This window comes from Cyanistes caeruleus, chromosome 1 (assembly GCF_971803275.1).
Source record: "Cyanistes caeruleus chromosome 1, bCyaCae1.hap1.1, whole genome shotgun sequence".
NCBI classification, from domain to species: Eukaryota; Metazoa; Chordata; class Aves; order Passeriformes; family Paridae; genus Cyanistes; species Cyanistes caeruleus.
This window is the reverse complement of record NC_141701.1, coordinates 130,488,734-130,514,567: the sequence shown is the minus strand read 5'-3', so window position 1 is coordinate 130,514,567 and position 25,834 is coordinate 130,488,734. Positions and strand designations below refer to the sequence as shown.

The 25,834-nt window shown below is 39.4% G+C and overlaps 2 protein-coding genes and 1 long non-coding RNA gene across 9 annotated transcripts in view; 2 read left to right on the top strand and 1 right to left on the bottom strand.

The window, feature by feature from the left end:
• The first annotated feature begins 1,078 nt into the window (after positions 1-1,078).
• STEAP2 (STEAP2 metalloreductase) lies at positions 1,079-21,970 on the top strand. 6 transcript variants are annotated; one of them, XM_086858031.1, is made up of 6 exons: positions 1,113-1,176; positions 5,431-5,952; positions 7,619-8,146; positions 9,720-9,884; positions 15,416-15,556; positions 16,094-16,772. In XM_086858031.1, the coding sequence occupies exons 2-6, from the start codon at positions 5,461-5,463 to the stop codon at positions 16,376-16,378; spliced, it is 1,611 nt and encodes a 536-aa protein (XP_086714157.1). In that variant the 5' UTR covers positions 1,113-1,176; positions 5,431-5,460; the 3' UTR covers positions 16,379-16,772. The 6 variants fall into 6 exon arrangements, with proteins under 6 accessions (XP_086714176.1, XP_086714157.1, XP_086714189.1 ...); XM_086858052.1 differs by lacking the exon at positions 15,416-15,556 and adding an exon at positions 1,460-1,593 and having other exon boundaries at positions 1,116-1,176; positions 16,094-21,970; XM_086858055.1 differs by lacking the exons at positions 1,113-1,176; positions 15,416-15,556 and adding exons at positions 4,297-4,347; positions 4,729-4,854 and having other exon boundaries at positions 16,094-21,970.
• Positions 18,598-25,567, bottom strand: LOC111924201 (uncharacterized). The gene is made up of 2 exons (XR_002861523.2): positions 25,087-25,567; positions 18,598-23,013 (listed from the first exon to the last, which is right to left on the bottom strand). It is a non-coding gene; the product is annotated as an uncharacterized LOC111924201 (long non-coding RNA).
• CFAP69 (cilia and flagella associated protein 69) overlaps positions 25,555-25,834 on the top strand; it is a 28,912-nt gene continuing 28,632 nt past the window's right edge. For both annotated transcript variants that reach the window (XM_086858009.1, XM_086857998.1), the window contains exon 1: positions 25,555-25,724. In XM_086858009.1, the coding sequence (XP_086714135.1) occupies positions 25,566-25,724 (159 nt within the window). In that variant the 5' untranslated portion in view covers positions 25,555-25,565. The remainder of the gene's footprint in view (positions 25,725-25,834) is intronic.

Genomic DNA, 25,834 nt, shown 5'->3' with positions numbered 1-25,834 from the left:
AGATGTTCATGCTCATTGCAAGGGTGTTTGACTCTGTGACCTGTAAGGGTCCCTTCCAACACTGCCATTCTGTGGCACATAATGGGGCAATTCCACAGCCCTGCACGCTTCTGCCAGGAGAGAAGGAAAGGTGGCTGGTGAGGGGTTCCTGCTGAAGAATGGCTTGGGCCAGGACAGCCAAGGCGGTGCAGGGCCTGGGAAGTACATTTTGTCCTCCAGGCCATGAGCTCATTTGGGAACAGGCCAGTTGCTTACAGCTGCACCCCGGGTCCAGCTCTGCCTGTGCTGGGGGTGTTGTGCAGGCCAGAAGGGCTGGGGCTGGGGCACAGTGACAGTGGACAAAGCTGAGGGCACCACGGGGCCATCCTCAGCCCTCTTTGCTGTCACAGATAACAGAAACACAGAATTGTTAATGTTAGAAGGGAGATCACCTAACCAACACCTGTCAAGGCAGGGTAACCTGGAGCAGGTTACACAGGAAAGCATCCAGGTGGGTTTTGAATGTCTTCAGAGTCAGACTCCACAACCTCCCTGGGCAACCAGTTCCAGTGCTCTGCAACCCTCAGTGTGAAATAGTTTTTCTTCATGTTGAGGTGGAAATTTTTGAGTTTTGATTCATGGCAATTGCCCTTGTCCTGTTGCTGGGCACCACTGAAAAGAACCTGGTACCCCACTTCTTGACACCTATCTTTGAAATATTCATATGCATTGATGAGACTGTCAGTCTTCTCTTCTCCAGGCTAAAATGGGCCTAGCTACCAGAGTCTCTACTCATAAGAGAGATGCTCCAGATCCCTAATCATCTTTGTTGTGTCCCCTGGACCCTCTCCAGTAGTTTTTCTTGCACTGCTGAGCCCAGAATGGACTCAGCACTCCAGATGTGGCCTCACCAAGGCCGAACAGAGGGGAAAGATCACCTACTGGCCACACTTCCCGATGCACCCCAAGATACCACAGGCCCTCCTGACCGCGAGGCCACACTTGCCGGCTCCTGATTAACTCGTCCCTCACCAAGGTTCCCACACGGAGCGGAGCCGCGGCGGCGGGGGTGGCGGGGCGGCCGCAGGGGGCGGGTCTCAGCGGCAGGAGAGGCGCCGCCTCCCCGCCCGCCCGGCACTGCGGGCCCGAGTGCGAGGAGGAGCGGTGGCGGCGCGGTGCTCCGGCGGGCGGGCGGAGGTGAGCGACGCCGGGCCGGGGCGGGACGGGCCCCATCCCCGCCGGGCGCTCCTCGGCGCAGCCGCCGCCCGCGGGGCTCTCCCTGCTGCCCAGCGCTGCGGCTGCCCCCGTCTCCGGGCAGGCTCTGGCGGTGCCGGCGAACCACGGAGCGGTGCGGCCCGGTCTCAGGCAGCCGCGGGCGCGCTCCGATACCTGGCGGGGCCGGCCAGCCCCCGCCCCGCGGCGGGCGGGCCTGGCAGCGCCGGCCCGGCTCTGCCCGTCACGGGCGGTGTTGTCGTTGCAGCTGGATATGCCGGCCCGGACCGGGGCCCCGCCGAGCTGCTCCGGGCTGGATCTCCGCACCGCGCTGCCAGCCCGCCCGGGGGGCAGCGGCCCGCGCCCGGCCTCCCTCCAGCCCCGCGCCTCAGCCCGCGCCCCGTAAGTGCCCGCCCGAGCGGGGGGTCACCGATGCAGCGGTTCGGTTTTCTCCTCCCGTAGTTATTTTTCCAGGAGCAGTTTCTCACATGTGTCCCCATCTGTCTGACATAGCTCTGTGATGTTCTCTTAGCTCATTTAAGCATATGTCAAATCTGTGTCACTTCTATTAATTTTTATAACCCTGAAATCAGTTAGTTCGTAAAAGAAGGTTAGTTTTGTTGAAATCTGTTCCTGAGCAACCCACCTCAGCTGCTTTTTATCATCTGCTTCCCATTTATTTACTGATTGATTGCACAATAACGATGAAAAATCTGTCCAGGTGCTGAAGTTAGGCTAACAAGTCTGTTTTCCTTAGTCGTCATCCCTTCTTTTAGCAATATGTACTAGTCTGCCTGTCATGTCATCTGCTAAGTTCTGAAGATGCCACTTTGGTCAGCATTTTAAGCACCAAGGGCTGATTTCACAAGTGTCTGCTGACTTGAGAATCTTTATCTTATCTTTAATTTTATCCTTTACTCTTAACTTACCTTTTCCACTTTGACCTCTCCGTCTCTCTCTCCTGATAGAAGGAATTTCTGTAAACACCAATTCACAGTTAACTTTTCTGCTAAGGGCTGAAATAAAGAAGACACGTAATAATTCGTCCTACTTTGTATAATTCGTTCCTTTTCCTCTGAAGTTAAAAACCTTGCCTTCTGTCTTTTGTCTTTTTATTGTGTTCATGGAACTTCTACTTGTTGCCATTTATGTTCTTCACTAGTTACAAACTCACTTCTCTACCATCCTTGTTCTGATTTTACCCCTACATGATAGCACTGTCTCTTTGTCTTTTTATAATGCTCCTTAGCCATGCACACAATTTCTTTATTTTTTTTAAATCTTGTGTGATTTTTTCACTTCAGGAAAGCTCTCCTATTGCAGTTAAAAGAGTCTTATACGCTCTTGCCTCTGAATTGCAGTTGTGCATTTAATATAGTCTGTTTCAGTAAATGCTGGCTCTCTGATCTTGTACCTCTCTGAGATTACTTGTCTGAAAGTCATGTCAGCCTGTTCCCAGAGGGTTTTTGTGAAGTCTGTTAGTTTGATTCTGTTACTCGCATCGTATTTTCCTTAGAACAGGCAGTGAGAAACATTGGCCAGCAGGCCAAATTCAGCTCACCAGAGCAATTAATCATGTCCAAGTCCTGTGTCCCCACTCTCCCCAGGATCCTTTGGACTAAAACTGAAAGTAGGCTGCAGCATGGTTAAATGGTATTGGAAAGCCCATTTCTTTATGGTGGTTCCTTTTCAACCTCAAAGTTCTGCAGAATATTCTGGTTATGTGGTATGAACTGCAGTATCACATAGCGAAAGCATACATGTTCTGTCATATCCAGTTACATCTCTTATCTCATTATATATTCTCATTATGTTCCTGGGTGCAAACCCATCCTGATACAGGAAATACTGGTAATTTGGTCATGTGTTAAATATGCTTTAGGTCACATGGTAAGGAAAAACTCAATGCTTTTTTGAGTGCATGCATAAAAATCTTTGTGTTCTGCCTCTGCCAGAAGGATTCACTGGAGTCTTCAACTTCTCAGTCTAGTTTCTATGAGTTTATACCTTTTACTCAAAGCTGAAATGAAAAGTGCCCATTCTTCTAGTAGCTTCCTCTAATTTCTGAAACACAAAGCTGCTTTTAATTGTAGGAGGTTGTTCACCACACATGCTGTATTAGTAGCCAATGGCTACTTAATATTCCTCACTGATTATTTATTACCATCATATCAGCTCTTAGATGGTGGCTCAGGAAGAGGTTCTTTGTGGGCTGTTGTTGATTGTTCTCAAGACAGCAACCTTCTTTTTGCTTCTTCTTAGCCTGCCTCTCGTCATTGATTCCTTAATTTTCAGAATTTATTCCTGTTCTGCAATTATATTGGCTTAGCCTGCAAGACTTTGGTAATAGGATGGGGAGGAGTGCTGTAGGGGTAGTTTCTGTGAGAAGCTGCAGGACTCTTACCCTGTGTCTAATGGGGTCAGTGTCAGCTGGACCATGGCTGGCCAGGGCCCAGCTCATCAGCAGTGGTGGCAGCACCTCTTGGGTAACATAGGTAAGAAGGGGGAAAAAAAGTAATTGCAGCTGCAGAAGAGAGGGTGAGACCATGTGAGAGAAACAACTTACATAGACATCAACAACATGGACATTAAAGCCATTGAAGAGGAAGGAGGAGGAGGCGCCCTAAGCGCTGGATTAGACATTCCCCTGCAATCTGTAGTGCAGCCCATGAGGTTCATGGTATAGCTGAGATCCAGCTGTAGCCTATGGGAAAGACTCACACTGAAGTATGTAGGGGACTCTCCTGTGGGAGGAAACTCATGCTGGTTCGGGAGAAAGACTTCTCTCCCTGAGGAAGAAGCAGCAGCAGAAAAAGCATGCGATGAACTGACCGTAACATCTATTCCCTGTCTCCCTGTGCTGTAGAGGGGGAGGAAGCAGAGAACTGGGAACAAAGTTAAGCCCAGGAAGAAGTTTACTGGGGTGAGGGGAGGGTGTTTCTTTAGGATTTATTTTAGTTCTCATTATCCTGCTCTGATTTTGATTGGTAATAGTCAGTTAATTTCCCCAAGTATGGTTTGCCTCTGGTGGTAATTGGTGAGTGATCTCTCCCTGCCCTTAACTCATGAGCCTTTTGTGATATTTTCTCTCCTCAGCCCAGCTGAGGAGAGGAGTGATAGAACAGCACCTTTTTGGACACCTGGCCTTCAACCAGGGTAAACCCCCCACAATGATGCAGAACCACCTAGGCCATAACGCTGGTTTGTGTGAAGACATCCCTCCTGAGGGTTGTTTTGTTGGTTTTTAATGTCTTTGTTAGAGCTTTAATGCAGTTCTTTGACCAAGGATATAGCAGTATTTATTTTTTTTTTCAGCTTCTGTTCTTATTGAAAACATCCCTTACTACACTGAATTTGAGTCCTAAAATTATCTTCCTTTTGTTATTGCGTGAAAGCTGTCTCTTCCTGCCATTAGCTTTTTATGGAAGGCTGTCCCATGTGTTTGTCTCCAGGATTTGTCTTACTTGCCTGGATAGAAAATTGTGTTAAGCATATTTGTGACTCATGGCCTTGAATCCTTTACCCTTGCATCCACAGTTAATCCTTGCCAGACCAAGCAGCCTGACCTAGAAATGTCATTAGTGATCTCATGACTAGGTCTTGATAAATTTCTTTGGTTTTGCCATTGGATCCACATGGGCAGCCCATTTTCCAGGCTGACAGGTGAGTATGTCAGATGGATGTTTGTCATCGTGTTATGACATTTGCAGCTTTGAGACTTTTCCATCTTCTCCTTCATGGCCAGGAGAGGCTATCGCAGTAATAACCTGCATAAACTTCTAATGGAATTCAGCTTCCATGTACTCACTGATCTCATGCTGATCACAGGCCAGTGCTCTCTACAGTCTACTGTTTTCCAATTTTCTTTGCATGTTTCTACTCATTATTCTATAGACCATTAGTTTCAGGAGTACAAAGTTAACTTGTGGTCCCGTAATCCAGGGCAGTGGAAGGTAAGAAATAGGAGAAGATGAAAAATATGTTGTTTACTTAAGTAACTATTATTGTAGTGCTTAAAGTACTTTATGTTTCTTGTTTCTCCTTCTATTGGTGACATACTGCAAGACGAAATTGATTAGCCCTTACTTAAGGAGAAAATACAATATGAAACTTAGAGCCAAAGATTTTGCTTCCAGAGGTGTTAATAGATTTTGGGGTCTCATAAAATTATATGATGCTGATTTTTTCCTTCTGTTGTTTTTTTTCCTTTTTCTTCTCTTTCCTTTTTTTTCCCTAAAGAAACCACTGTAGGTTTGGTGTCTTTGAAGTATGGAATCGATCTCTATGATGGGGAGTCCCAAGAACCTCAATGAAACTTTTCTACCAAATGTTGCCAATGGCATCAAGGATGCCAGTAAGGTCACAATAGGCATCATTGGAAGTGGAGACTTCGCTAAGTCATTGACAATCAGACTTATCAGATGTGGGTACCACGTGGTCGTAGGGAGCAGAAACCCTAAACACGCTGCTGACTTCTTTCCCCATGTGGTTGATGTCACTCACCATGAAGATGCAGTAGTTAAAACAAACATTATTTTTGTAGCCATACACAGAGAGCATTACATCTCTTTGTGGGATCTCAAACATTTACTTGCTGGTAAAATTCTGATTGATGTCAGCAATAATACAAGAGTAGACCAATATCCAGACTCCAATGCAGAGTATTTGGCATCACTTTTTCCTGATTCCCTAATTGTCAAAGGATTCAATGTCATTTCAGCTTGGTCACTGCAGTTAGGACCAAAGGACGCCAGCAGACAGGTAAGTGTTTTTATTTGTATTAATTTAAATTATTTGTAAAATGAATGTGACAGGAACTGAATGTAACAGCCAGAACTCATGAGATTTAAATTCCCTGACTTAGCATGCCTAAAACGTTGGACCTTTAGCTTATATTTTAGTAGCCAATAAAATCTTCAGAGTTTAGTTCATCCCACTGTAAGACAAATAAAGTAAGTGGTCCGGCTTTTTCCCCTTATTGGCTGTTTTTCTTCAAAGATTGCAGAGGAAATGTGGATAGTGGCTTAGAGTAAACACCACTTACCTTTCGGTGACTACAGACAGAGGAGAGGAGTTTAATGTTGGGTCTTAATGTTTCCCTTGGGACATAAGTTGATGTGTTTACCTATGCTTTATACAAGGGTAGAGACAGTCTTTCCCAGTGCATTTTATTGGCAGAATTGGGGTGAATTATTGAAAGAGATGCACAGAAATCTCAGGTCCCAATCACAGAGCTCAAGAATCAGCTGTTCTAAAAATGGTTGTGTTCAACGTAGCAGCACAGTGATTAAAATAAATTTTCTAGCTTTTAGAGTGCCCCAAAATCATAAATATGAGGGAACAGAAGGAAACACATATGTTTCTAAGTGATCATTGATCCAGCACTGCCTGTGAACATCATGTTCAAAGTCCTTCCCAGTATGTTCTGCAAGTCCATCCTGCATATAGAAAATGCACCTTCATGGTTTTCATGTTTTGCTGAAGTGATATAAAGGATTTAAGCCTGTGCAAGCATCCAATCCTTCATAGCTTTATGAATCTGAGAAATACATAAGAAATAACTAACGTAACATGACTTCTGGAGACTAAATTGAGTTTTCTGGCACCTCAGGTGGATTTAAATGGAATGGAATTTACATGGAATTAGCATAATTTGAAAAATAACTTCACCATACTTCTTTTATCCCCTTTCAGAATAGCACTACACTAAAAGTAATTCACTTCAGTCAGAACAGATTATATGTCCTTCAATGCAGATGATCAGAAAACAGTGTTGGACAAACTATAGCCCACTGTAAATTTTAACAGAACCTTGAAGTACTTTATAGCCATACACTTCTTTCACTGTATAATAAGCTGGCCTTTAGAACAAGTTCTTATTTGGCTGGTAGTTATTGTCTTTTCTGTTGAATGCTCAAATGTGAAATCTGTGGAAATCTGGGTTGTGAAATTAAGCTGAAATTGTTACCCGTGGAGAGAGATTATTGTTCGCTGCTTCTCATTCTGTGTATGCTATAGTTCTTTAAAGGTCATCATTCAAGATTCTTGTGTTTTTGAGGGATTTGGGATTTTCTGAAATGCTTTTAGCTGTTTCTGGAGTTAATCCAGTCCTGTAGACATTTCAGTATGCCAGGTTTCAGTGTACAGATTACCAAGACAGCTCCCGTTACTAAATCCTAGAAAAAGCCAATTTTGTTTTGATTACTCTGTTGATAAATCAATGTGCATATTTGCACTTTGGCTAGATTTTTATGTGATTTTATTGTCATATTGATGATATAAGCTTGGATAAAGGATACAGTTTTAGTGGTTGTGTCATAGTTTTGATTTGTAAGCCCTTAAGGTTTTCAATGGGTTTTGCTGGTTTTTTGTTTAACTTTGAGTGTCTTTCTCTGACTACAGATAATTCCCCTGACTTTCCCAACAGGTCTATATATGCAGTAACAATGTTCAGGCTCGCCATCAAGTTACTGAGCTTGCCCGTCAGCTCGGTTTCATTCCTATTGATCTGGGGGCATTGTCATCTTCAAGGGAGATTGAAAACCTGCCTCTGCGACTGTTCACCCTGTGGAAGGGACCTGTAGTGATTGCCATTAGTCTGGCAACATTTTTCTTCATCTATTCTTTTGTCAGAGATATCATCCATCCGTACATGAGAAATCAGCAGAGTGACTTTTACAAGATTCCCATTGAGATTGTGAACAAGACTCTGCCAATTGTTGCTATCACTTTGCTTTCTCTAGTATATTTATCAGGACTTATTGCAGCTGCTTATCAGCTTTACTATGGCACGAAGTATCGGCGATTTCCTCCTTGGCTGGACAACTGGCTCCAGTGTCGAAAGCAGCTTGGACTGCTGAGTTTTTTCTTTGCAGCAGTGCACGTGGTGTACAGCCTCTGCTTGCCTATGAGGAGATCGGAGCGCTACTTGTTCCTCAACATGGCATATCAACAAGTAAGACAATCTTTAGTTCAGTGAATGCCTTGGCTGGGTACATAAAGCTCCTGAATGTGATTATTGGGTTTTTCTTAATCTGTTCTACTGCTTTTGGCACAAAATGTTACGGGTTATTTTATGCATAAGTTGTGCCAATTAAGAAATATCTGTGCATTTTGCTGACCTTGTGGGTCAATCTGCAGTCAAGTTTGTGTGATAAGGGGAATCAAGGACATGTCCAACTGAAATTCCTGATAGCAATATACGCAAGAAGAATGTAGGATAAGAGCAACAGCAGGAAAATTCTGAGCTATGTTCTTTTCTATGTATACTTAACACATGGGGGGAAGTATGTATATCTTAAGTGCATTTACAAATATTAAAAGTGTACTGTAATCTTGCTTACAGATACTTCTGTGTTCCAAAAAGAAGATGCTGATATTTTGTAACATTTTGGACCAATGCTAAAAATACGTTGTTCTCTTAAAATTCTGTGGATATCATCAGTTGCAGGCAATAGAAATTGACTCATAGTTTCCAGGAAGAATTAATCTTGCATAACCCTGTAACATTCTCCTACAAATCTATCATCCTCTAGAAGAGGGTCTGATACTGCTGTCTGTCAGTGAGACAGCTTATTGTAACCTTTGAAGAGGCAGAAAAGCAGCATTGCAGAAAAATGGCATTGTCATTCACCACATAAAATCTGTAGGAAGAGTTGTGATAAAACAGAAAGAAAAAACAAATAAAGAAATAAAATGAAATGTAACAAATTAACAGGGAGTGTCACAAACTCTGAAAGAGCTCGCATCTAAAAATGAACTTAGGAGAAAGGAAGGGCAGAACTGTAATAGGCAGCAAGAAACAATAATTCACACTTAAAATTAGTAATACAAAAAGATTCACTGGTACTTGTACTAAGAAATGATCTTCGTTTTGATGATACTGTAAAACTCTAACTTGCTAATATTTGCTAAAGGTGCACCTTTTTCAAGACATATCATATTGCAATGGTTCAGCTGGAAGTGAAAAAAAAAAATTGAATATCTAACTTTCTTAGTTGTTTGTTTTTTCTGGTAAAGCTCTCCAGTGAGAACCATATTGGAAAAATGTGATGTCAATAGTAAAAGAGAGAAACAAGCTTGGACTCAGCATAGAAAAGCTGAAGGAAATTATGCTAAACTACTTCTAAATGTAACAAACCAAAAAGAAATTGCAGGTTTATCCAACTCACGTTACAGAATTTAAGTTTGAAGAGTCTGAAGAACACAGCTCCTTTTTTACAGTGTTTAAGAATGTGCAGAATTACCCGATTTTATAACAATATTGTTGTAAATGGTATATAATGTTACATTTTTTTTTAGCATCTCATCTAAATTTCCTTGTTGAACATATTTTTAATCTAGCTAGAGCCAATACCAGCAGTAAGGAAATTGCTGATTTTTTTCCAAGGAATGAGGAAACCTCTGAAACATTTGACCCCGTTTTATAGTTGTCCTATGACTGTGAAATTTTAAGTCAGCAAAATAACTTCTGTTGGTATTTTTAATATTCTTTAAAATAAAGTTCTTCCATTCTACTCTTTCATCAGGTTCATGCAAATGTTGAAAATTCTTGGAATGAGGAAGAAGTGTGGCGAATTGAAATGTATATCTCTTTTGGAATAATGAGTCTTGGATTGCTTTCTTTGCTGGCAGTAACTTCCATCCCTTCAGTAAACAGTGCCTTAAACTGGAGGGAGTTCAGTTTTATTCAGGTATGTTACTTTTTTAATAAGGGAGTTCTGGTGTTAACAAGAATTCTTTAGTCATGATCATAAACAGAAGCTCGTTGCAATGTGACAAGAGCCTTTTTTTCCTTTGTCTCTGGGAGTTCAATAAAAACAGAAATTACTCAGCAAATATGTTACTATGAAGGTACATTAAGCATTTCATGAGTGTTAGAACAGGACTTTTTGTTTTGCACTTCTTGATCTTAAATAACCAACATAGCTATGACCAAATAGTCACTAATATTTTCCTTTTCTTTTCTTAGAATGTCTTGCTAAATTCAAATTAGATAAATTTGGACAAACCTGCTAAATGCATTGATACTGAGTAGATACTTGTATAGGTAGATGCACACAGCTATTAAAATTGAAGACTTAATTTGCCCTGCAGGATTTTTATTACACAGCCCTCTGACAGCCATGGTTCCACTGAGTAAGTTTTTCTTCCTGTCTGCTGTGGGACCTGACACAGCTCTCAACTGCGTTATTCCCATTAGCTGAAAATACCCACTAGTAAAATATGGAGCTTTGCTTATTAAGATCAGCGGCTTTTCAAGCCCTGGCACACCATATGCTGCCTTCCATCCTCAGGTAAATACCTAGAACGTGCAAATCTAACCAGTATAAAATACTGAGAAATACAGGCTTTAATGAACAGCTCAGTGCTTGATCCTACACATAATTGCCAGTAGTTTTAGGAAGCAGTCAGGTATAAGAAATTATACTAGCATTCAGGTGAAAATTCCTCTGTGTGCACAGTTTTGGGGTTTGTTATATTTTGTTTTCTGACTTTGGCTTTAGTGTTGTAGTCTTAGCTCAGTCTTTTCTGATTAACATTTTTTTTTTCAGCTTAGCCTAATAATGCTGAATTCTGAGTCCTGTTCACTTCAGAATGTGTTCACTGACTTTAAAGTTGAGGGCTTGGGTTGCGCTTCATAATTTTCAGATATTTTAAAGAGAGTGTTGTGGAACACTTAAATGGCTGTAGTTATTTGAGGACTGTCTGTAATGTCTTCCCTTCCCTTATGCTTTCCATTACTGGAAAACTGCAGGTAGACCTACAGAAAGTTTGCTGAAAAGTTTTTAAAAGTGGAGTTACCCTGACAGAACTGTTTATTCATGGTCATGGCTTTGAGCCTTCAGAGAGACTAAATACTCAAGTGTATTGTTACAACATCTCTGCCATCTGGAGTTCTCTGTGTGGGGACAATAGTGCTGCTGTTGGGTGATAAAAACCTTCAGTGCAAGAGGGAAAAATATGTGTTCACTAGTGAATGACATGATGTCTTTATCCAGTAATAACTTCCAGCCACAAACACAGAATTTTTGTCTTATTTTTCCTTACTCATACTTCCAAATTTTAGGCTTGTGTGACTGAGTCAAAACCCACACAATAATCACTGCATATTTACTGCAGTTATTTCCACTGTAAATTAAGTAAAAATAGTTCCAAATATAAATACTTGAGAACTTTAATATCCCATCTGTCAGTATTTTGAGGAACTTGCGAATAAGTTGTTTGCTCTGGATGTATGTTACTGTTCATACTGCATTATGAGCTCCAGATAACTGATATTGGTAATGAACTATGATCATTTGCAACTCTTAGCCACAAAAGTATTGAACTACTAAAGATTTCTTTAAAGTTAATGAGCATTTAGTTTGGTATTAATTCTCAGGATGTAAGTTATTTTTCATTTAGTTACCTGTCAAAAAAGTCTTTTTGCTTTCTTCAATCAGATAACAGACTTTCAGTGATTGCTTACTAGAGTAAAGGGAGTCTGTATTTCTGTATAAGTTTCATTGTCCCCAGTATGCAAGGAGTACAGGTAAAACATTATAATACTTACTCTTTTATATTTTTCTTCTACCAAAGTGCAGTGCAATGAAGGAAAATTGAACTTAAATTTCTCATTCTTCTTTAAGTCACGAGGTAAACAATGGAACTACTAACCTATCATCCCATTGCTGCTTTTCTTTTCAGCTGGGAAAAGCAGTATGTCTCTAGCTTTAGTCCTGAATCTCAGATGATTTGCCACAATAGCTGCTGAACTTGTTTCACATCTGACAGACAAAGAATCAGGCACTTACCACACTCAGACAGTGTCCCAGTTCAGCACTTCACACTGCAAACAACACATTCTTGCTTGCCATCTTACTAAATAGTTTCATCAAAATAAGAGTCTGGCTTCTTCTAAATAGTTTTACCACTACAACATATTCAGTCTTGAGTCCTACTAGGAAAATTTGAGGTTATTAAAATGTACAGTATAGACTAGCCTTATCCCAGTAGATCAAGCCCTAATCTCCCCAACCTATAGCAATTCAAACAGTCTTTGAACACAGTCTTCCTAATATACTCTAAAGAAACACCAGTTATCAATATGTTTACACAGAAGTCATTGCTGTTGCTGGTATCCCCAATTATTTTGGAGATGACTCCATCTTGCCTAGCCTGCCTAGCCTGGTTTCAAACACAGGTGTGAGCAGCCCCAAAAGTTCCAGCCTCTTTCACCAAGGGAAAAGGACTTGGAGGGGACAAGCAGTGCAGGCAGCACTCCTTCGCTCATAGTATGCATATGAACAAAGTGAGATATGAAAAGGTTTTAATAATGCAAAAGGAAATGACTGTGTCAGTTCTAGAAGAAGCTAAGAGACCAGCAGAAAACAGGAATTGCTACAGTACAGAGCTGACCACTGTACAAAACAAAGGTCTGATTACTTCATTATTATTTGGAGAGAAACACTCATAATATTCAGATAGAGGAAACCACAGAATGAGACAGTGATGAAGAATTTTCTCAGTAGGAGATCCTAGATGATTGAAACTTAGTGAGAAAGTTTGCAGTCACCTTAACTTAATTTAGAGCTTAAGTTTACTGAGAAAAGCAGCAGGGAAGAAAGCTGTGGCTGATAAACTAATGCAGCAGTTTTCTTAAAAGCCACTTCAGTATTCTTCTTTTTCTCATCTAAATATATTTGGATAAGGAGCAAAGGAAGACATGGGCAAGAAATACAAAAGAATTGGTATTTTGTCAGAGCAGGCAGAATAAACAGCTTAAACCAACATACTGTAAAAAGAACGAAAGACATTTATTGAAACCAGTGCTTGAGTGTTCACATAAAGTACAAGGAAATAGAGAATGTTGTCAGCAAGCTATGCCTTCAGTTTAGTGAGGAAAGTTAAACTGTAAATATATGATGTAAACATAAATGAATGCTGCTTTTGTTTTCCAGTCTAAGACTTCAAGTCCAGAACCCATCTTTATAGTGGCAATAGACAGAGCAGACTTGTGTTGAAGGCTGAGCATCATGTTTTTTAGCAAAAAACCAACACAAATCTGCCATTTGAGTGGTAGGAAGCTGACTTTTTTGTTGATATTCCTTTTCTCTGCTAGCACAATCCTAAAGCTTTTAGGAGGTAGCATGAGTAAAATATTTCTCATGTATACACTTTGAGGAAAGGCTGCCCTGCCTTGGTTCTCCCACAAGAATAGGTTATCTTTTCCCCACAGTAAAGATGACTGAGGTCTGAGGTATTCAGCAAGTTTATGGGTATGATTCCAGTCAGGAGTTACTACACAGTTTTTAAGTTTAGCAATAGCCTGTTACACAGAGAATCTGAAGTATATCTTGCATAGATGTAGAATTTAGAAAATATCTTTTATATATAAATTATATCAATTGCTTGGAACTACTCGACCATTGCAAATGTAGAAATTCCTGAAGCAGATTGCCCCACAGCACATTTTTGTCTCAAATACATACACCTTTGTTGGTAACATTTTAGGGGTTTTTCTCCCTCGTCTTTCCCGCTCCTCTAACTTGTTACTTCCTTTCTCAAACAATACCCGTTTGTCCAGTTTATCAGTAGCCTTGCCTGGGAATCTCCTGTATTGGCTAAAAGCTGACTTTGATCAGGAAGGAAAAGAAACAAAACAAGGAGGACTTAGAGAAAAGCTAAAAGATTTGGGAGTCCATAGGAAATGCGCTAATCTATTACTCAGCTTCCAGGAAACACAGTATTAGGGAAGATAAGGAAGCAAAGCAGCCAAAGATATTCTTCCACTTTTCCCGGCAGCCATCCTAAAGCCCAGGCAGAGGGTTGCCGAGAAATACAAGTGATGTTGCTGCTCACTGCACTGTTCAATGTGAATTTACCAGTGAAGAAACAGTATTGCTTCTTGCTGCTTTCAGAAGTCCTCTGCTCTTAAAGGAATTAACATCTGGAGCCTGGTAATGGTAATTTGGTGCCCAGCTGAAGAACATAGCATTAGTAGCTGACAGAAGCTATAGCACTGTCTTTGTTAGTTTTTTGGATGTGTGGTTGAAATTGTGCGGTACACATTAGCACATGCTCTACCAACACTTCACTTCACTACAACAGAGAAGCATATGGCAGCTCTTCACAGGGCAAAAAAAGAGAACTTAATAAAAGTGCATCATATATTTTTCTTGTCTTTTTGCTGTTAGTTTAAAGTATACTGATGTACTTCTTAATTTCCATTTTGACCATTGGATAGAGAGAAATATATAGATGTCTCAAAACTAAAGCTTGCAAATGGAATTAAAATAAGCACTGAAATAAAAATAATTGGAAATGACTGTATCATATTTCCCTTCTGTTTCTTTTTTTCAAGAATTGTTGTATTTCTCATCAGTAATCCTGATGTTGAGGGATATGATTCACTTGTGCCCTTCTCCCTGCCAGCAGTGAACAATGAATTCAGGTCATACCACAGAAATCTCCAGTAACATATTAAAACATCAGGTTTGATCGTATTGTTTGGTGTTCAAATTTCTTACCAGAAGTTCTGTTCAGATACCGCATATGCCATTTTCATATCCTCAAGTGTTTGTCTAAATATTCTGTTTACTATGGGATATTTTGGGAGCAAATTGTTTTTTAAGAAAAAGTATGCACCATATCTAAAGATTCACAAAATTGCTCTGAAACCACTGGCAAAAAGATAGATAAATATTGGAAAGTCAAAAAACATGTACCAATCCCAAGAAATCAACAGAAATATTTTCCTTTTATACCATTATACCTGTGAATCCTTGCAAATAGTATTAGCTCAGACATTCTTCTTGCCTTAGAGACTGCTTAATCTTGAAGTAGAAGGAATTAATTCTTTCACTGTGTGTTATAGACCCTTAGGCTGCATTTTTCCTTGCTTGTCTGTTTGCTGGAATTAGACCATACCTTGGTAGCCAGTTACTTTTCTTAATGCTCGTTCTCTGTTTCAATGATTTTCTGCAAATGTTTCCCAGCCAGGTTAATCATTACATCAGTTTTGGCCAGAAACAGTTTTTCATTTGATTACCACCAGAAGTCAAAGCATAGTAGTCTTCTTTAATCATGGTTTGGGAAAGTTAACAATGCGTTGTCAAATCTACGAAGCATTACAGCTACAGGGCCCTTAAAAAGGCAGATTCTCAGAAGTGGTGAGTGACCCCTATTAGCATCACCACCTGCAAGCTCTAGATTTATGTGCTGAGAGATTTTTCCTCTGCAGGCTGCTGTGGGAATCTTCTCTTTCACCTTTTATCCAGCACTGCCTGTTTATGGTAAACTGCACCACTGCTTTGTGCTATTATGCCCAAGCCCTGCAGTTCAGATATTCCCATTAACCAGTCAGCAACAACTGATGGAGAAGGTAAGGGCTGGTTTATGCTAACATCAGAAAAGTGGATGTAGGCCTTTGTGGGGCAGAAGTAAGCTGCGCATCTCAGAGTGATAAAAATATGTGAGTTTAGGCCCAAATCTTTTCCAACACAATTGCATTGTTCTGTAATAAGGAACCTTGGAAGTGATCTAGCCTCACAGTTATGAAATAGGAAACTTAATTTCCAGTCACAATGGATGTTGTTCTAGTAACTATACTGGATTTGTTCCTTATTGGAATCTCTATCCTGAAGTTGGCTTCCATTACTTAGAATTTGGGCAGGCATCATTTCAGCTGTGACTAAGGCCTGTAGATGTTACCAGAGATACTCTGTAAATCAGTGTTCAGTTCTATAATTTCAGAATGTGAACTTAAAACCATATATTGCTAATTTAATGTAGTGAATAGGTAAGAGATTTTAACTTGATGTCTAATAGAAATGTTAAAATAGTGCAAACAATGTATTAGAGATGTCAGGTGAAGGACCAAATGCTATTATCTTCTTTTTCCTGTTTTCTCTTTCTTCAGTCTACACTTGGATACATTGCTCTGCTTATAAGTACTTTCCATGTACTGATTTATGGATGGAAGAGAGCTTTTGAAGAAGAGTATTACAGATTTTATACACCACCAAATTTTGTTCTTGCCCTTGTTCTGCCTTGCATTGTAATTCTTGGCAAGATTGTGTTACTTTTGCCATGTGTAAGTAGGAAACTGAGGAGAATTCGAAGAGGATGGGAGAAAAGCCATGTTATAGAAGAAGTAAGCGGATCTGTTCCTCATCTCTCCCCAGAAAGGATAACTGTAATGTGATGTTATTTGTTAACACTGTTGTACATGTTTGGGCTTTGGGGTTCTTGTCATAAATTTGCATTTTTAGGAGTTTAGTTAAGTAGGAGTCTTTGTAAAGTCTCTTGCTTGACATATAGTACAAGCTGTTAACCAAACTATGAGAAGTTTATATCTAGAAGACTACTACTGCTGATAGCTAGAAAAATATTTTTGTTTTGGATTACAGAGAGAAGATGATTATGAAATAAAATTGTCTTTAATGTTCCTTTTCACAATTATATCACAATAGTATTTTATTAGAACCAAGCTTTACAGATATTTTTTTTGAATTGGAGCATATGTGTCAGAGTGCTGTTTATTAATATGACCTTTTCTGGGCAGTGTTTCTTCTATTAAAACCACATTTTTGCGTTAATAAGTTCAAAATATAAAGTAAATTATTTAGGAAATAAATAATAATCAGGGTTTATTTGTAATAATCACAGAATCACAGATGGTTTGAGTTGGAAGGGACCTTAAAGATCAGTAAGTTCCAATGCCCCTGTCATGGGCCTTGACACCTTTCACTAGACCAAATTGCTCAAAGCCCCATCCAGCCGAGCCTTGAACATTTCCAGGGATGGGGCATCCACAGCTTCTCTGGGCAACCTGTTCCACTGCCTCACTACCCTCACACAATCTTCTCCTAATATCTAATCTAAACCTATGTTTTTTCAGTTTGGAGCCATTCTCCTCATCCTGTCACTACACGCTCTTGTAAAAAGTTCCTCTCCATCTTTCATGAAGATTTTCTTCAGGTACTGGAAAGCTGCAATTAGGTCACCCCTAAGCCATCCCTTCCAGGCTGCACAAACCAAATTCTCTCTGCCTTTCCTCACAGGAGAGGCTCCCCAGCCCTCTGATCACCTCGGTGCCCTGCTCTGGGCTCGCTCCAACCCATCCATGTCCTTCCTGAGCTGGGCACCCCAGAGCTGGGTGCTGTGTTCCAGGTGGGATCTCTCTCACCAGAGCAGAGCAGAGGGGCAGAATCCCCTCCCCTGCCCTGCTGCCCACGCTGCTTTTGCTGCAGCCCAGGACACCTTTGGCTTTCTGGGCAGTGAGTGCCCATGGCCAGGTCATGTCCAGCCTCTCATCCACCAGCACCCCCAGCTCCTTCTGGGCAGGGCTGCTCCACATCCCTGCATCCCCCAGCCTGAGTGGATACTGGGGTCACCCCAGCCCAGGGGCAGCACTTGTACTCAGTCAAGTGTATTGCACATGTACTGTATATTTATTTGTGTGTGGTTTTACACCATTCCATGATTTGAATATGCAAACCAAATTTCAGTTATGATGTGATTGTACATCTTGTAAGCAAAGGGTATTGCACTAATACCCTCTTCTTTTTTTTCAAAGCATTATGTAAGATTTTTAGACATTTGGCATCTCTTTCTTTTCATACATCATATAATTAAGATTCAAAACAGTGATACACATTTATAGAAAGATGTGTGCAAACTAGTTTTTGATTTTTCAATGATTTTGAAATATGAGGAAATATTTTAAAACAAAAAGAAAGCTGAGAATTCAGCAACAATAAAAGTCCATTTTCACTGTGAAGCTTCCAATATATTGGAAGCATCACAGTACTCATGTTATTTGTGTCTACACTGGAGTTTTAGTTATTATATATGAATTTCCCAGAATGTGTCTTAAATTCTTAGTATCTTTTTGTGCAAATACAATCTTCTATTTTTATATAAAGGTCTAACTTTTACAACAAGTGACTCTGGGATATGTCTGAAGTTTTGAGAAACCAAATTATTATTCTTATACTTAAAAATCTCTACACCTTGCCGTTCGCATTTCCTGTTGAATTCTAAATAATGTTCACAATTACTTATTACTACTGCTATGTCAGTAGTAATTACTCTTCTCTAACAAAACAACTAAACTTGACTCATACCTTCAGGCTGCTGCTGCTTAATTAGCAAAACTTCTATTTCAGTGAATCAGATTGTGGATTTGGTCCTGATTTTCTTGTATTAAATTATATTTTTCTTATCTCTATTTGCCGTGTTTAAAATCTCTGATTTTCTTAGCTGAACCTTCTCTTATTTTTTATTACTTTGTAAGAATTTGTCCTATCATGCATTAGAAATCTACATAATTAACCTTGAATTTATCCTTAAATATCATTGGTCCTGTAAATCTCATTATCTCTGCTTGTAATGAAATGAACAGCTTCACAGAAAAAGAAGATTCTAGAATCAAACTCTGCCCCCAGTTATGCCAACCTAAGCCTAAAGAATTTGTTACTTGTTCTTAATTTAATTTCAAATTCAAAATATTAACAACAATTTTATTTTTATTCTAATATCCAAATTCCCCAAACTTACACATCAAGCCTGTGTATATTCTGGGTTTGTTACAAAATGAGAGACAGTTGAACTTCCTTTAATTTTAAGCATGTTCAAATCTAGAGATGAGAAATAAAATACTTGCATGATGTTTTTTCGGAATTAGAGCATTCTTATGTCTTTAGACATGTTTTGTATTGAATGAGAGGCCAATGGATTCTTCTTGAAAATGGAGGTTTGTGAATACATTTTTTGAAAAAAACTATGTTATGTGTGTCAGCAGATATTTGATACTTTTTCTAGTTCACAAATACACAATTTCAAGTAGTTGGAGAGCTCAAATTTATCCTCCTTTTAAAGCCTTGGTGATGGAGTCAATTGGAAGGAAAATAATTCTTTTTATTTCACCATTTCTAGAAAAATTAATTGTAATAAAAGCTACAATTGGTCAGGCTAAGGCCTTTGAGATTTGTCTCCAGTAGCTGACAAGTGGCATATGCTTCTCAAAAGAAAGCAGGTGTCCAGTTTTAACATAACTTCTCAGCCACTTGGAAATCAGTAATTTTGGATTTATTTGAGACAGGTGCTGCCTCTGGATTACTGTATTTAATACCTATGTTCTCCAAAAAATTATCAAACATTTTAGAAATTTCAAACTTTCCTATTTTTTAACAGAGAAATAAAGAAGAAAAAAAGGTTCAAAAAATCTATTGAATAAATAAAAAAAAGTTTGCATTCTTTCTTTTTCCAAAGCCAAATAAGTTTGTTTCAGGGTATTTATTTTATTGTTCCTCTTCCAATATGCAGCTATTTCAATGATACTGGTGGTGATACACAAGTACAATAATTTTTTATCAAACATTCTAGACATTAAGTGAAAAACTGTTGTTGCTGGAGACAGGCAGGAGCCTAAACTACTACAAATGAGATTTTCACATAAAAATGAAAAACAAGTAACAATTACAGCTTGTAACTTAACTTCGTAATTGCATTCCAAAAAGTGTATGTGTCTTAAAAAGCTTACAGAATTGAATGTCCTGGACTGTTTCCTATTTCATTATTGCAGCATCGTTGAAGCATTGTGCTTCATTCTTTTAAATGAAATTAACTGTAAAAATCTTAGAATACATCAAATCTTGGAGAATTTTAATGGGATAAATACCACTTAACTTTCTACCCCAGTCCTGCACATGAAACCTAATTAAAATTACTAGAATGGGCTGGTATAACTGAGAGTAGAATATCAAACATCTGAACAGATTTAGGCAGAAAGTATTACTGTTGAAAATCTGACTATATTTGAAAATTAAATATGCTGCTATTATTTTACAGTAATTTTACATTTCTGTAGAATATGTAATTAATATTTATGTTCCCTAGAGTTATTAATTTTGATGCAATAGTGATAATGCAGAACTACGATACTGTACTGACTGGAAATTACTGTCAAAGTCCACAGATACTGTACAGTCATGCATCCACTGACAGTACATACATAAATGCATTGGTCCTCTTTCCTATGCAAAAAGTTTCTTTGTTATTAAATTTCTTCAACAACGATTAAACTTAAATTTTAAACTGCCAAAGATGTCTGGAGAGAATAATGATGAGTCATTCCTATTTTCAAACTGTGTGTAGAAAATTAAAAATGTGTTTTAATTTTATATGTTACTTGAAAGGTTGAAATATTGAAGTATTAATAAATAGACAATATTTTTAGATCAACTATATGAAGGCATTTTATGAAATATTTGTGCTACAAAAATGACATACGGTTTCCTGTTAGGCCACATATTTACTTCCAACTGGACTAGCATGTTGACTTGTGATCTAATATTTTATAGTGTTCTTTAAGGACCAATCCACTCTAACAAGACACTGTTAAGCCTGAAGGTAAACAATGCTCATACATTTAGCAAACTTCATATCCAGCATATATTTAGTCCCAGAAGGGATCTTTTATTCATGTGACCAAACACATTGATTTCTATAGAACTCATCATAGGACTTCTCATTGGAAAAATACCTGAGGTTAATTGTTTAGTTTAGATTGCATAAATATAAACAACTACATTCTTTTAGACATCTTAGTTACTTAGGAGAATAAATATGTATTTTGAGAATAGCCTGCTATAAAATTATTTTTGTGTAGGTTTATATAAATTGCTTAACTGCCTAATGAAAATAAGTAATGAAATAATCCTAATTTCTCTTAATTATTGTATAGCTAAAAAAATAGTGCTTAATATGTGATACAGAGTTGTACACACATTATAAAATGGAGACCTCTATGTATTTAGCAACAGATTATTTGTTTTCCGTGGATATTAAGATATTCTTAACATTGTCTAAAACAGAGTTCTATTACAGGTTCCATGTGTCTTAAATTTTATCTTACAATTCTATTAACTGTGGCAACTGTTAATTAAATGCACATGTTCTCAAATTATTTAAAGTTTTTGACTTATTTAGTGGTTAATTATTTCATAATCATTTTGCAAGTTCTTTAGCTTGTAATAGTTACTGTGAACTGGTGCCACTTTTAATTTTTTTTTTCCAACATTGTGAATTATGTGATGTGCCAATATAAGAAAGTACATTCATATTTTTATTTGGCATTAATTTCCTATAAAATAGTGTTTCTATGTTTGTGTCTGTATGGCGTTAGCTGCTCAACTAGCATTAAAGGAAATAGCTAATTAATATAAGGCAGTGAGTTTCCAGGTGGCAACAAATTTCACAGGTATTAATATAGTTAGGAAACAGCTTTCCTCTGAAAGATAGATATATCAGGTGCATAAAAATTAGATTGATTTTTTTCAGTGTAATATTTTCACATATGCAGTGGTAATGAATGCATATGCATAGGTCCTTGCAGAGAGTGCATCTCCTAATATACAAGATTTTGAATTCTTGGCTGTTCATCCTGTAGTATTTTCTATCAATATAATGAATAATGTTGCAATACTGATATTGTATCACCATATGATACTGCTTGAATTAATTAGATTACAGCCTTTAAAACAAGTGATACATTTAACTGACTTGAACGATGATCTCTGTCATTATATATTGTTTCTCATGCCTTGTTGGCAGTGTCTTACAGTGAGCATAATATGTCTCCCATATGTAATACTCTCTTTGTAGCTGTGTTTGTCAGACTGTTTGTGCTGTCCCTCGGAACAGGGCTATTATATATTGTTAGTAATGCTCTTATCTATTTTTCCATAGACTGTGTTTTACACAAAAATCAATAAAAACTTAGTGTAAGGTATTTTGCTTTTTCTTCTGTGCTTATGCAGAATAAATTTTACCTTGTGTTTATTTCTAATACATGGATGCTCTGATCAACATTTTCTCTGAGAGGTAAAACTTGAATGTGAATTCATGAAAATATTCTAAGGGCAGTTTATTTCTTTTTCAATGTCTGGTTAACAGCTTTTTCACACAGACACACTGGATAGCTATATCCCTTATCCTACTGTAAGATATTCTCCATGCTTTCAGAATACGAGGGAACACTACAGTACTATCAGCATATATTCAATCCACTTTTTATTCAACAAAAAGTTTGGCCATGATGAGATGGCTAGGCACCAGTATGTTTTCCAAGTGTCCTGTTGTGTGTATGAAATAGAATTACTCTTCAAATGAAACAAACAGGTGAAGCACTTTGCAGTCCTTTGTTTGGAAATACATAACTCTTTTGCTAAGAGGCTTATGCCAGCATAAGAGGAAAAGAGTACATGAGAGATATAATGCTGCTTAGCTGTCAATGAGCAGCACAAACTGAGTTTCTAAGTTCAGAGAAGTAAAGATGCATGGGTCAGTGGAGCTGGCAGCATTGGCATTGCTTTCACATTAGGTTACATAGCCTTCCCAGACTCCCAAATGGAATATAGGTATTTTTAAAATTCAGAAATTTAATATTGGTTTGTACCATGCCTAACATAACAGTAACATTTTGGACCTTGAAGTCTTTCTTTTCTTGGCTTTTACTTATTAACCTCCCTATTTCTCTATATATCAGTGTTCTACTGAGTGTTGACATTATGCCAGCAGCTGGGGCCCCAAACCTAAACGTTTCTCCAGCCTTACTTTGTACTGTACAAGAGAATAAGTTCTGTGTCCTGTGATTTACCATGTTTCCTTACAATAATAAAGATCAGTGTGAAAATTCCCCTCAATTCCATACTACCCCATAACCTCGACGCTGTATTTTAATAGTACAGGCAGGTAAATCCAGATGTTGGAAGCTCTGTTGACTTGACGGGTTTAAGGTACTGCCAGCCACTTCAAAGGTCTTTTCCTTTTATTCTGTGAATATAAAGCACAGAAAGTCTGTCAGGATAGACACAAAGGAGAATGAAAAGGAAGTGAAGGGGTCAACAGACTTAAAAATACTCTGATTTCTGTACTTTAATGACCTCAGTGTCATATTTGATAAAGAGTGCGGGTGGCTTTGGACAGAGTCTACAGTTTCAATACAGCCAAGGAAAGGACATCACTTGGCCGGAGCTGAAGATCCTCACTGCAGTACATGAAAGGTATATACTGAAATAATAGTCCTTTTAAAGCTCAAAACCTAATTTGTAAAACAGTGATTAATGAGTGCTAGAGGAAATAATTCACTCAGGAAAGTCAACAGACCTAATTATGTAACCTTGATCTTGTAACATGCAGCTGTGCCCTACACACAGAGTCCTGTGGTTTTATGAAATTTCAGTTTTACCTCAAGAACAGAGTTTGCTGAACTGTGTCTTCACACCAAAACCTTGTCCTCAATCAAAACAGAAATCCTCTTTACATCAAGGCTACTTTTTAAACATATTTCTTAGCATTTGTAAGATTTAAAATTCAATACTCTCATAACTAAGGCCTTGGTGTCTTGAATATTTTCATTACCAACAGAAGAGGTGGATATGATAAAAATACACTATAAGCCTGTTTGGGGTTTATTAACTTCTGAGTAAGTATTTTCACAGTTGATTGCATGGTTTTGAGGATGGGCATTTGCCAAGGGCAGCAGAATCCCTTGTAGTCAAACTTGCATAATGTAGTTTTCATCTTAAATTCTAAAAGCTTCATTTTGAAGAAGGTGCACAGTGAGCAAATGGAGCTTTGCAATATGATCTCTGGAACAGTGAGCCAACAAGTGCCATGTGATTTAAGCTTATAATTTACAGATTAAGTTGCCCAATTTAGGTATATTCTCTATACATTTGTCATTAAAAACACAGAGCAACCAAACTTGAAATCACTTAGGCTACAATAGAAATAAATGTAAGCACTTTTGTTGTTATTTTTTTTTTTATATAAGCTTTAAAACTTTGAATACATACAACTTCAGTTCCTATCTGGGCACCAAGGAATAGATATAGATATAGATACAGATATAGATATAGATGATATAGATATAGATTAGATATAGATATAGATATAGATATATATAATCCAGCTTTTTCAGCTAACTGCCTGCAGACATACAAGCATTGTCAGCACAATCTCAAATGCTTAACAGAGAAGCTTGTTCCACCCAGTGTAAGCCCAGATACAAAACAGAATGTTCACAGAAACAAATATTTAAGTAGAACATGGGAGGGCCAGTAAAGTGGTTAGAGTAATGGAGAGATGTGTGTACATGGAGGGATGAAGTGTCAAGCACCAGCTGCAAGGCTGGCAGCTGCATTGTCACACCATGTGAGGGCACTGCGTAATGTGCTACAGGTCCTGCCTTTGGATGTTCTACGGATCTTGTGTTCTACGATAGCAGCTCCGGAGGTTATGGATGTCATAACATTTTCTAGATTCAGAGCCCTATACTGTGCCAGGCTGTATTTTTGCCATCATTTTGGAGTTGCATACAGGATGAATTTCTACTAAATGCAGAGTGTGCACTGGTATTTTTGGGCATACACATATACTTGTTATTGGGTATTTTCCCTTTGATGGAAAGAGAATTCTGTAGCATATGTACAGAATGTGTACATATGAGTACTAAATGTGAGATGCACCTTATTTCTGCAGAAGGCAGGTATGAAATGGGAAAGTTGTTGCATGCAAGCTGGGAAAATGAAAATAAGGACTGTGTTGGTTATAGTTGGAGCCATAAAGGTGTCTTTCTTGATTGTTACCAATCACTTCATATAAAAGCCATCTGAAGATTTAAACAGCTTATCCTAGCATTTAAAATTTTTTTTCACATACTCAAATATTTGTTTGCAATCACTGTAGCTAATTATTTGTCAATGAAAACTGAGGTTGGCATCAAGAGTGCCTGCACTCAGAGAAGTGGGATATGTGCATGTCCAAGTTGACGTGTGTGCAACTTTCCCGAGGCGCATCCAGATCCCCAGAATGGCAGCTAAAGCGAGCAGTGCAGAAGAGTACCTGTGAGCACACCAAGCGCTGCCTTGTCCTTGCATCTCAGCTCTCAGCTAAGTCTCAAACAGCTGCTCACTGTTTGCAAGTACAAGATATCTACATCCCCTCACCCTTCTGTCCCTGATTTATTACTCTTTTGCAGAGAAAGGGTTCCCTTTGCTTTTTTCCCCGCTGCCAGGCAGCGCTTTCCCGTCTGGGTTTGTTCTGCTGGCGTCTCACGGAGGGTTTTTTTCGTGATTCCTTGTTACGGATCGACCGGCCTCTTCCAGCTGCCCAGCCCGTGGGAGCCGCCGAGCCTCTGTCCCGGACGGGGTAGGAAAATGCTTTTCTCGCCGAGGTGGCGTTCACAGACAGCAGCCCACGAAGTGACTTTCCTGGCAGGGGGACGCGGGCGCCAGTGGCGGGGGTCGCGGCAGTGCTGTAAGCAGCGGAAGGCGGCAGGAGGCCCGGCCGGGCCCCGCGGGCGGTGCCGCCGCGCCGCTCCCATGGCAACGGCCGGGCCGCGCTGCCGCCGCCGCGGAGGCGCCATGGCCGGGCTGGCCGCGGCCGAGCCCCCCGCCCCACAGCCGGCCTCCCGCTCCGCGGCCCTCGGCCCCTCCCGCAGCGGCGGCGACAGGCGCAGAAACGCCCCGGACACCGCCCAGGTGAGCTCTCCCGCGGGCAGGGGCACCCCCAGCTCCGCTACTGGCCCGAGCCGTGTTCTGCCCTGCCCTGCCCCGCCCTGCCCCGCCCTGCCCTACCATACCTTGCCCCG

Excerpts from the sequence above, each read along its gene's own strand:
- STEAP2 (XM_086858031.1), top strand. The coding sequence starts at position 5,461 with ATGGAATCGATCTCTATGATGGGGAGTCCCAAGAACCTCAATGAAACT. Across the intron at positions 5,953-7,618 it reads CAAAGGACGCCAGCAGACAG|GTCTATATATGCAGTAACAA; the intron begins GTAAGTGTTTTT and ends CTTTCCCAACAG. Across the intron at positions 9,885-15,415 it reads GGGAGTTCAGTTTTATTCAG|GCTGCTGTGGGAATCTTCTC; the intron begins GTATGTTACTTT and ends TTTCCTCTGCAG.